The sequence below is a fragment of the Mastomys coucha genome, unplaced genomic scaffold, assembly GCF_008632895.1.
Source record: "Mastomys coucha isolate ucsf_1 unplaced genomic scaffold, UCSF_Mcou_1 pScaffold1, whole genome shotgun sequence".
NCBI classification, from domain to species: domain Eukaryota; kingdom Metazoa; phylum Chordata; class Mammalia; order Rodentia; family Muridae; genus Mastomys; species Mastomys coucha.
The window spans coordinates 49547193-49558461 of NW_022196891.1; the positions used below are offsets into that span (position 1 = coordinate 49547193).

At 41.6% G+C, this 11269-nt stretch overlaps 1 protein-coding gene across 2 annotated transcripts in view; it reads left to right on the forward strand.

Annotated features, from left to right (window-relative positions):
• Colgalt2 (collagen beta(1-O)galactosyltransferase 2) overlaps positions 1 to 11269 on the forward strand; it is a 121020-nt gene that overhangs the window by 93690 nt on the left and 16061 nt on the right. For both annotated transcript variants that reach the window (XM_031384729.1, XM_031384736.1), the window contains exons 7-8: positions 6290 to 6366; positions 10530 to 10636. In XM_031384729.1, the coding sequence (XP_031240589.1) occupies positions 6290 to 6366; positions 10530 to 10636 (184 nt within the window). The remainder of the gene's footprint in view (positions 1 to 6289; positions 6367 to 10529; positions 10637 to 11269) is intronic.

An 11269-nucleotide genomic window follows, 5' to 3' on the forward strand; every position in this document is an offset into this window, starting at 1 on the left:
TCTCTCTCTCTCTCTCTCTGTGTCTGTGTATATGTGTGTGTGCATGTGTATACAGGTATAGCTGAATGTGTATATGTGGAGGGAGAAGACCGAACTCTATCTTCCTCTATCACTCTCCACCTTAATGAATTGATTGTCTGAGCTGCCTGACCAGTGAGTGGCTCAGGGAATCTACCTGTCTCTGCAGCTCTCCCCACCAGCCCTGAGTTACAAGCATGCATTATCATGCCTGCCTTATACCTGGGTCTGGGATCCAAAATCAGGTTCTCATGCTTATATTGTGAGCTCTTTACCCACTGAGCCATCGCATCAACAGCGCATGTGTGTAGTTTCTGTCTCTTTTCACATGTCTCAGGCACTAGGGACAAGGTAGTTATTTTGTTGCCTTGTGTCTCAAATACCTCACATAGTGCTCCACATATGGTTGGGAACAAAGAAATGTTTTCTGAATGTATGATCAGACATTTGAATAAATTAATAAGTGAATGGAGACTGTATTAACAAGAACACTGAACCTGGAGCCCAAAAAGTCACCTTGAACCCAGGCTTTGTCATCTATGAGGAGAGAATCACTTCAGTTTTATTTTTGTTGTTCCTTTGTAAAGTGAAGATAACTAACTTTGAAGAACTGACAGTAAAGAATGATATATATAATCAGCTTCCTAAAATAATAAAGTGTGAGAATTACATATACACATACATAATGAAGTGTGACAATTACATTTACATATATAAAAAAGTATGGCAATTATATATTACATATATAATAAATGTCATAAAATAATAGTGTGACAATCACATATATATAATCAGCTTTATAAAATATGAATTGAAATGTGACAATTACTACAATTCCATATAGCTCATCATGAAAATGATAACCCTCATGATTGCCATTTCATGGCTTATAGCCTTGACTCCAGATGGCAGCTCACAGAGTGACCGACTAGACCTTGTGCTCTCTTGCCTGAGCATGGGAAAAGTTCTTCTACAGATGGTCAATAGAAATCTTGATGAGCATAATTTACAAATATGCACAGCCCCTTGTCTGGCCAGGTAGACTTCATCTGAGAAGAGCCTGCAAGTCCTGCCTTTCACTCTGCTCTCCCCGTGCTTGGCAATGTATGGACAGCATTTGATTTAATCCTCGTACTCACTGTTCCTGATAATAACTCTGTTAAGCATCCCCATCTTCAACTTTATAGCATAGGACATAATTGAAATATTAAGCCAACTGGAAACTCACAAGCCACTCAGTGAGTCTAAAATTAACTCAGGTTTTTCACTCAGACCTCTCCTTTGATCTCAATGATTTGTTTCATTAAACAAAAGGGGTTATGGGTTATAATGCAAAAATGTGGATTGAAGTCCCATGTAGGAATGATAATACGCTGGTAATGATGAAGTCATAGCTGTAAACTCTCTACACAGAGGTGAATGAGAAATTAAGCTACCCAAGAGCTGGATTCCCATAGGCATTAGATATTAGCTACTGGCAGTGCTGTTGGGAAATAATGATTGAAGCATTAGAACATGCCATTTTTAATGAGGAGAACTGGGGTGCATATCTGTGATATATGTCACTTCGCAAAGGTATTAGGAAGTCAAAGCATTTTATATCCAACCCTCAATTTTCAGAGGATCACAGTTTACTTGAGGAGTCAGGACTAATATTTAAAAGACACAAATAATACAGTGCGCTGTGAACTGAGCAGATGCAAAGGCAACAGGAATTTAGGACACAGAGAGGTTACTGTGGCCTGTGTGCTCACGCCCAGCCCTGACGCTTCTTCAGCTGATGCTGGGTAGAAGTGAGAAGCTCAAATGAGAGGACTGATCAGGCACAGGATGAGGAGGGAGACAAGCAGACAAATGAATTCTATCCTGAAGAAAGACTAAAACATTAGAAGAAACTAAAGTTTGAGAGGTTGAAGTGGCTTGAATGAAGTGGTCATTAATTGGACAGTCCAGATGAAGTAGACTATCCATCCTAAGGAAACAATAAAGGTTTTAATAATAATAAAAAGGATCAGGCTATATAAACTCAGTGCATGCACAGTGCATAATTTCCCATAATAATGAATTAGCAATGGAGAAATCAAACAAAACCTTGCCACCACAAATTTATATTTTAACAGGTAGCATATGAAGGAAGAAGCAGTTGCATGAATTTTTGGGGGATGAATTCCAAGCAGAAAGAACAATACATATAAAGAGCACTAGAGAGGAGAAATCTTGTAAGTGGTCCAGGACCAGAGGGCAACATGGTGAGAAACAAGGAGCTGGACAGAAGGAGATGAAGTCATGGACGAACACAGAACACGCTAGCCATGGCAAGGAATTTGGATTTTATCCTAAGAGCAGCATGAACCCATAAGGTTGTGTGATATGATTTATGTATTTTAAAAGATCACTCAAGCTGTGGTATGGGTATTAGAGTATAAGGAATTAATACATAGCTCATGTTAAGAGATGTTAGTGGTTGAGATTTGAGCTGTAGCAAGAAGGTAATGAGAAACAGACAGGCTTAAGGTACATTTTAATGGCAGAGCCCACTGTACTTAAAGGAGCTTGGAGGCAGCCCATGAGGCAAAGGGGAAACTAAGAATAACTCTAGCATTTCAGTCCATTCAACTTATTGAGTCAAAAGAGGCTTCACTCCATCATGTATGCTTGAAGTATTTATTTCAAGTCTGAATAGAGAGGCCAGAAGATACGTGGATATATGAATCTATGGGTTTAGGGAAGAGATTCCACAGAGAAAGACATTTAAGACTCATAACACCAAAAAGATATTTGAAGCCAAGGAATAATGTGACCTCATGCAGTAAAACAAAAGAGGACAGATCCCCAGAGTACACTAACAGCCAGAAAGCTGGGAAGGAAAAGGGAGTTATGTTTTGAGAAAGAGGCAAATGATGTTGGGAAGCCAAGCAAAATGAGGGCAAAGAAGTGATGTTCAGTACTAATCGGGCTAGAACTGTTTCTAGCTATGGCGGCTCATGCCTGTAATCTTATCTCTTAGGAGGCTGAGGGACCAGCCTTGAGAGTTTCAGGCCAGCTTGAGCTACATAGCAAGTGCCAGAGTAATCTAGAGTACAGAGTAAGACCCTGTCAAGAGAGGACAGGAAGAAAAGAAAGACAGCTCTGTTACCAGTTTTGGTAGGAAGTACTTTAATGCAATAATAGGGAGACAAGCTGATTAGAATGGACTGAAGAGACAAGAAAATGAGAAAGTGGAATTTAAAAAAAAAATTTTATTTTATCTTATTTATTTATTTATTATATATAAGTACACTGTAGCTATCTTTAGACATTTCAGTAAAGAGCATCAGATCTCACTACAGATGGATGTGAGCCACCATGTGGTTGCTGGGATTTGAACTCAAGACCTCTGGAAGAACAGTCAGTGCTCTTAACCACTGAGCCATCTCTCCAGCCTAGAAAGTGGAATTTTAATGGAGTATGGAATAAGGAAATGGGCAGTGAATTGTTTTATTTGTATTTGTTTTCACTTAATTTCTTAATGTTGTCCATTTGCTTAAGGTAAGTGTTCTGAAGTATATCTGTGTGCTGATCCCAGATAAAGGGGAACTTGATAGCTTGGAACAGAAGGTATCTGCAAGACTGAAATTCTTGTGAAAACAGGAGTTGCCATAGCCTAGGACAATACTGTAAAACAGCAGTTCTCAACCTGTGGGAGGTCACATATCAGACATCGTGCTTATTAGAAATTTACATTAAGATTCATAAGAGTAGAAAACTATAGTAATGAAGTAGCAATGGAATAATTTTATAGCTGGGCATCACCACAGCATGATCCTCAACCATAAAATTGGGTCTCAGTGTTAGGAAAGTTGAGAACCACTTCTCTAATGGTTGTGTTCAGTAGAAACAAGAATTGTCTCCCTTAACAAGTAGAAAAGTACAAAGTGCAGTTGTTCATATGGCTTTGGGGCTTTTGGGGAAGAGCAAAAATCTAAGGATTTTGCCTATTTTCTTGGACTTGGGAAATCTGTTGGAGATTCCAGAAAAATCAGGTCATAAAACAGATCTCTGAAACACTGGGAAGTGAATTTACTGTTGGAGCCATGTCTGATGGGTCACTTTGAAGTGACTCACATGGTGAATTTGTATGGTGTGTCTCCTATCATGGTCTTTTGGATGCTGAGTGAGTGCTCAGTTGGGTATAACCAGCTTTAGGATCTTATAAAACAAATATCAATGGTAGAAAATTAACAATGTTTATAAGGGAATGGCGAGGGTGGTAAGTGAGGTAAGGAGTTTGAGCAGAGTAGACATGGGTAATAACAATAAGGTCCTAACTCCTTAAGTACACTGAAATATATGGAGAATTTGGACATGTGCTTCCTGAAAGAGAAGATTGGCAGGAGGCTGAACCTTGTTAAGGTGATTGTTAGTTTCAGGAATTTCCTGAGACTTGTGTGTTGTTTACTTCCTGAGTTAGATAGAATCCTGGATAGAATGTTTTAATCCAGAGGAAACTGCGGCACAATAATCACTATCAGTTCTGTTTGTGTGACCATGGGTGTCTCTGTGTATATGTAGTATATGTAGTACATGGATATGTGTGCCCCTACATGTGAAAGCCAGAAGTTGATATTGTATGTCATTTACTACTGTCCACAGCATCTCATACTAAAATTAGAGCTTGCTGATTGGCTGAACTGGCTAGCCAATGAGTTCTGAGTATGTCTCTCCCACTCTGCCTCAAGAGTTACAGATGTACACAACTGCACCTGGATTTTACATAGGTGAATGTAGGTCTCCATGCTTGTATAGCAAGCACTATACTAAGATATCTCCTATCTCCACAGCTTCACTGATAGTTCTTTTTTGGTTTTGGTTTTTTTGTTTTGTTTTGTTTTGTTTTCGAGAAAGGGTTTCTCTGTATAGCCTGGCTGTCCTGGAACTCACTCTATAGACCAGGCTGGCCTTGAACTCAGAAATCTGCTTGACTCTGCCTCCCAAGTGCTGGGATTAAAAGCATGTGCCACCACTGCCCGGCTCACTGATAGCTCTTTAAGCATTTCAGCAACTAGCTCTTACTTAAAAGTTTTGTCATCTTATCATATGAAGGGAAATCTAATTAATACTTGAATTTATATAAGACTAATAAACCTTCAAGGCCTTCTCAGATTCTTTACCAAAAGTATTCCCAAGTATGAGAGTATATAGTATATAAAGATGGCTTTTTTAAGCATTGAAGTAACTTTTTCTTAAAGATTTATTTATTGTTATATGTACACTGTAGCTATAATTCAGACACTCCAGAAGAGAACGTCAGATCTCATTATGGATGGTTGTAAGCCACCGTGTAGTTGCTGGGATTTGAACTCAGGACCTTTGGAAGAGTAGTCAGTGCTCTTAACCACTGAGCCATCTCACCAGCCCTGAAGTAACTTTTTAAAATGTGTTACGTGATATAATGTCCCTTCTACCTGAAGTCTTTTATTATTCTTGTATCAAGTTCTGAGATGTGAACCAGCACTTGGAGCTAAGCTGGGGTTAAAATGGGAATTTCACACACCTATAGCCTATTTAAATAGGGTAAAAGTGGTCCAGACTGCCGGGCGGTGGTGGCACATGCCTTTAATCCCAGCACTTGGGAGGCAAAGGCAGGCGGATTTCTGAGTTTGAGGCCAGCCTGGTCTACAGAATGAGTTCCAGGACAGCCAGGGATATACAGAGAAACCCTGTCTAGAAAAACCAAAAAAAAAGAAAGAAAGAAAGAAAAGTGGTCCAGACTTTGGAAGTTTTAAAAGTGTAGAAAATACAATTCTTCAAGGGAATTGTGTTTCATAGTTCTTTTCCCATGGAACACAGTAGGTAAGAGCTATAAGTATTTACTCTGTTAATATACTGAATGGATTTGCACGCAGGTCTCATCCAAATCTTATAGCACACTGTAACTTACATATCAATAAACAGGTCTTCAATGCCTTCTAGGCCAAGGGTAAGGTGCATGGGTCTGACTCTTGAGCCTTTGCTCAACCATCACCCTACACTGCCCCCGTTATCTTCTTAGAATGAGTGTTAATGAAATAGTAACAATTATAATAAAATAATAGCAAATATTTCCACGTGCAAATGGACAAGTGTTCTGAAGCCACTGCTCTGACCATTAGAGTCCCTGTGAAGCTGCTCAGTCCTGAGGAACATCAGAATAGTTGTCCCCTGCCCTGGTTGTCAAGCATGGCTCTCAGCCCTAAAAGTGGTGGTAGAATTCTATTTCCTGATAAAGCACCCTGTTTCTTCTGCTTTCCAGTTGACCGTCCTCCAATGGAGCCTTCCCAGTTTGTGTCAGTTGTCCCTAAGTATCCAGACAAGATGGGATTTGATGAGGTAGGAAAGTCTCTCTCTCTCTCTCTGTCTCTCTTCTGTCTCTCTCTGTGTTTCTCTCAGTCTCTGTCTCTATCAATCTGTCTCTGTGGGGGGGGGGCTCTTGCCCTTATGTGTGCATGTGTGTGTTAATATGCACATGTGTACAGAGACTTCTGTGTTTATGTTGGAACAGAAGACAGAACATCTGTCTGAGTGCAAACAGACAAACTTGGCAACTGGGAAGACCCTGAGGACTTAGGTTGGTTGTCTGTTTTCTGGTCTTTACAAAGGAAAATCATAGAAAATTGAATCAGAAATAATTATTTGGCAATGAATGTAAATTCACTATCTATTTTTACCAAACTTCTTATTGAGGCTCAAGGGTAAGGTAAGGAGAATATATGTTTTAGGTTCTGGAGGACATTAACTTTATTCTGCTAGAGTTGAGTGGATAGAAACTATTCTAGAATATTCTGTTTTGTTTTTACTTTCTGCTTTTCTTCCATGGAAAAAGGTTGGAGGGCAAAGTTGAAGGGACTAATGAAGAGAAAAACATGTCCTGAAATTCTGTCTTTCAGTGGTAACTTTAGCATAGTTTCCCCAGGGCCATATCTACTGTGCAGTTGTAAGGATATAAATAACAAAGCAAAGGTGGGCCTTTAGCTCAATAGTAGAGCACTTTCTTAGGATTAGTGAATCCCTGGGATCAATTCCTATCACCACAATGAAAAGGGGGGAGAAGAGAGAGAGAGAGGTGCAGGAAAGGGAAAGAGGGAAGGAAGGGGGCAGAAGGAAGAGGGAGAAGGAAAGAAAGGAAAAGAGGGAGGGAGTTAAGGAAAGAGAAAAGAGAAACATAGGAAGGAAGATAAGAAGGAAAGAAATAAAAAGCAGTATACAGAGGTACTTTTCTTGGTAGTATGTAAAACAGATGGTTGCCAGGGCCAGAATTGTGAGTCTGTGCCATGAGCCCTTCACACAGGCCCTTATGTGGTTGCTGGTCTCTGCTGAGGAGTTTTGTGGTCTGGAACTATGACCAGCCAGGAGTCCACAAACTGAGACTGAATTCTTCCAAGGGTTCTGGATTTAAGCCAAGCATTGTGCTTTGAGCTCAGTATGTTTTTGGGAAGAAGGCGCCTTATCACATGGGAACATTAACATCTTTGTCCCCAAATCATGTTCATCCCAAGGAGCTAAGGGAACTAGGAATTGGGATCTCTGCTACAAAACTGACTTGAAGCTGGACTTCCAAAAGTAGGAAATGGGTATTTCATGAATATCAAACAGTGACTGTGCCGTTTCCACAGAAGGCAGAAAGGAGAGAGATGAATTTAAATGTAGTGAAGTATAAATAGACCCTATTGAGTCTATTCCTATTTACTAAAAATAGGAAAATAGTTTTCAAAACTGACCAGTGCTACAAGGGTAGGCTCACCAGCACCACAATGGTAGGTCCTTGCTGTGTGGAGGTAGTGGAGGAGGGAGACTGGGGGGAGGCTGGGGGAGTCCTCCCACACAGCCGGCTCCTACTGAGTGCAGCTCTCCTTCCTGGAGGCTCTGGCCACTCTTCATTTTCTAGGAAAGAGAGCCCAAGTGTCTTTTATTTTTTTTTAGTACTTTTTTATATCTATTAAAAGAATTCTAATTTGCATGTTTGCAGTCTGTTCTGGAGCATCAGGGAGGGTCCGATCCAGTAGGTAGGGATGGAAAGAGGTCAAGTGTCTTTCGGTATCTTCCTTTTTCATCCTGGCATCTCATTTCTGTGAGGACCAGATCACAGTAAACGGTCTTGCTCCACCTCAGGCAGGGCAGGATGTGGTGTTAGTTAGGCCAGCCCTAGAAAGTGAGGCAGCAGGAGACTCTGCTTCCCACAGCCCAGGATAATCATCTCTCTGTCAGCAGCAGACATGGGCTGTGGAAAAGAGATGTCAGAGTTCTTTTCCACCCTCCAATCCTGTGACCTGGTTGCTAGCGTCTGGCTGTATTTGGCACTTGGTTCTTTGCTCTGTTTACTAAGTATGAGCGAGCCGTCTATGTTTTCCCTTCATGGCTACTGAGTTTATTGCCTTTGCCCTGGCGGGGCCCAGGACAGGACAATTATTTACTAAAAGCTTCCTCTACTGGAGGCCTCTGGTTTGTCGGGGACTTTTTGGATGCTTCTCTGTTTATTTTGTTTTGTTTTGCTTTGTCTCCTTGGGTGACCTCAGATGGCTCTGTGGATACGCAGTGGATATGCCGTATCCTTCCTATGTCTGTAAAACCGGGCAATGGAACATAGCACTTGACAGTTAGGATTCTAAAGATGGAGAAAATGAAGCATGAAAGAAGACAGCACGCATTTTAAACTATAAGGTCCCAAATATACGTCACACAGAAATTATGGTGTAATTTTTTTTTTGTTTTATTAATAACTATCCAGTTAAGTAAACCAAGTGGTCATCAAATCCTGCTGAGAGCCTGCCCTGTACAGCATCTCCGGAGGTGTTGCAAAGAACATTCTGTTGCTCCCAGACCTCTATATGTGAACAGAAATGAGAAGATCTTGCAGGGGAGAGTTGAGAGCTTAGTATAACTTCTGATCCTGCTAAAGCATACATTTAAAATTATATTCAGAGTGACTATTGAGCCAAAGCTCAGTGCAGGATAGTCTGGGCCTCAGCCTGATTACACAATAGGATTTCTTCATGAGTCTCATAACATGAAGTCAACTCTATTATAAATCAATATGCACAAATTTCCATATGTAAAGGCTTGAGGGGTGGGTTTGCTCAAACCCCTCCTTTTCCAGACAGCAGAGCTAACTACACAAAGGCTTTAAATGCTGTCCCCAGAGTCACCCCATAGTCAGGAGGCAACAAGTGTCCTCTGCCCTGTTTCTATAGGTTTCTCCTTCACTGGGACGTAGATTCCTGCTGGCTGGTAACATCTCCCAGTCTTGAGTAGTTTAACATTCAAAATCAGCTCATCAGTGCTTGCAGTCAGAGGCTCTTATTCAAATGCTAACTTACGCATTGGAAAGATGTTCTGGTGGCTGAAAGCCCTTGCTACCAAGATAGAGGACTGTCAATCATCCTATGACCTTCACAGCCTCACACCCAGGTAGTTACACTATATATGACAGATAGATAGATAGATAGATAGATAGATAGATAGATAGATAGATAGATAGATAGATAGATAGAAAGAAAATGCTGACTTCCCCACAGCAGTCTTCATGAGGCTTTAATTGCCTTATGATGTCCATGTTTTAGTACTGCTAGCAACTAGGCATTTCAGGCCAAGGTGAGCTACCAGCAGACTTGACCCTCACTCAGAAACCCTGGATGCGCGTCCTTCCTTAGTCACAAGCCAGCAGGTGCCCTCTGTCGAGCACCCTATAAAAACTGATACTCAGATCATGTTTTCTACTACTCTCTCCTCTGTCAAGGGTAACAGCCAGGGAAATGGGCCCCTTTCTTCAGTGGCTTTACCCTTTTAGACCTAGGGAGCTGAAGAATCCTGCCCCACCTACCCCACCAACACCCCCCCCCCAATAAAAGCTTGTGAGAAGGAGATCTTGAAGTTCACTCTGGATGTCTAGAGAATAAAAGCATAAAGACTCAGATATCGCCCCCTACACACACTCACACACACACGCACATGCACACACTCAGATCTTTCTTAGTTCTTGAAAGCTGTAACGCTTACCTAGTGGGTGTGAACTGTGACAATACCAAGCATAGTACGAGTGCAGTAGAGCCACAGTGGACCCCATTCCTGGATGAGGAGACTGAGGCATGGAAATAGACAGCAAGCGGCAGTATTAAACCTGAAGTACATCGATGCACTTAGTCGTCGGGCTTGATTTAGCCATTTGGCAAAACACATCTCCCCTTCTGAGCTATGTGCGTGCATTTTAATTCATCTTTGGCCTTTGGGATGATCATTTTTTGAACTTTCTCAAGACGAGAGAGAACATGTCAGTCAGTGACTCTCAGGGAAACATCAGGTTAGGCCATTGCTGATCGTTGCATTTAAAAAGCAGCTCCATTCCGATAAGCCCACCCATAAGGAGCCCAATAAGGAAGACAAAGTCGTGTCATCGCTTTCTTCCCACCCCTTACCCTAAACACTTCTCTGGTCCTCACATCGGTTTTGCTAAGCTTTTCAACCAGCGTGTTTCTTTGCCCTTTTGTATCCTGCTTTAGATTTTCATGATCAACCTCAAACGCAGGAAGGACAGGCGGGACAGGATGCTGCGCACGCTCTACGAACAGGAAATCGAGGTCAAGATTGTGGAGGCCGTGGATGGGAAGTGAGTCCTCTGCCCGCTCCCTTGCAGGTGTGGTTGGAGCAGGGTGGTGCCTTGTCTGACTGAGAGAGAGTCCTGGAGGGAGGGACCTCTGAGGCTCTTCCCATGGAGGATAGACCTGTGAGAAAGATGCGCACAGGAGCTGTGATGTTAGTTTCAGCCTGGAGTGTGGGCCTGGGACCCACTCCCCACCCGGTGACCTCTGAGCCTCACACCTCGAGATGTGATCGCCCAGTCTTTGGCCACCCTCAGAGCTGTGGCAGTTTCTCTCTTATAATAGAGAGAATGTGTTTGAAACCATGTTCAGGTCTGAAGAAAACAAACAAATGAAAAATAGATAAAGTTCTATGTGTCCTGTTGTGTGAGACATCTAGACTCCTCCTGGTCTGACCACACTGACCATTTTTTCTGAAGATGTGCAGGAAAATCACACATACCTAGAACTGACTATACCCTAAGCGAGCCTTGAATTTGTAATTCTCCTGAGTGCTAGGGTTTACAGGTATGTGTCAGTTTTATCTTCTACATTTAAGCCTTTGATCTATGTTGAGCTAAGTGGGTGTTTTTGTTTTTTTGTTTTTAACTTTTATTGCATTATGATGAGAAAAGTTACATGATTTCAATTTATCTGAATTT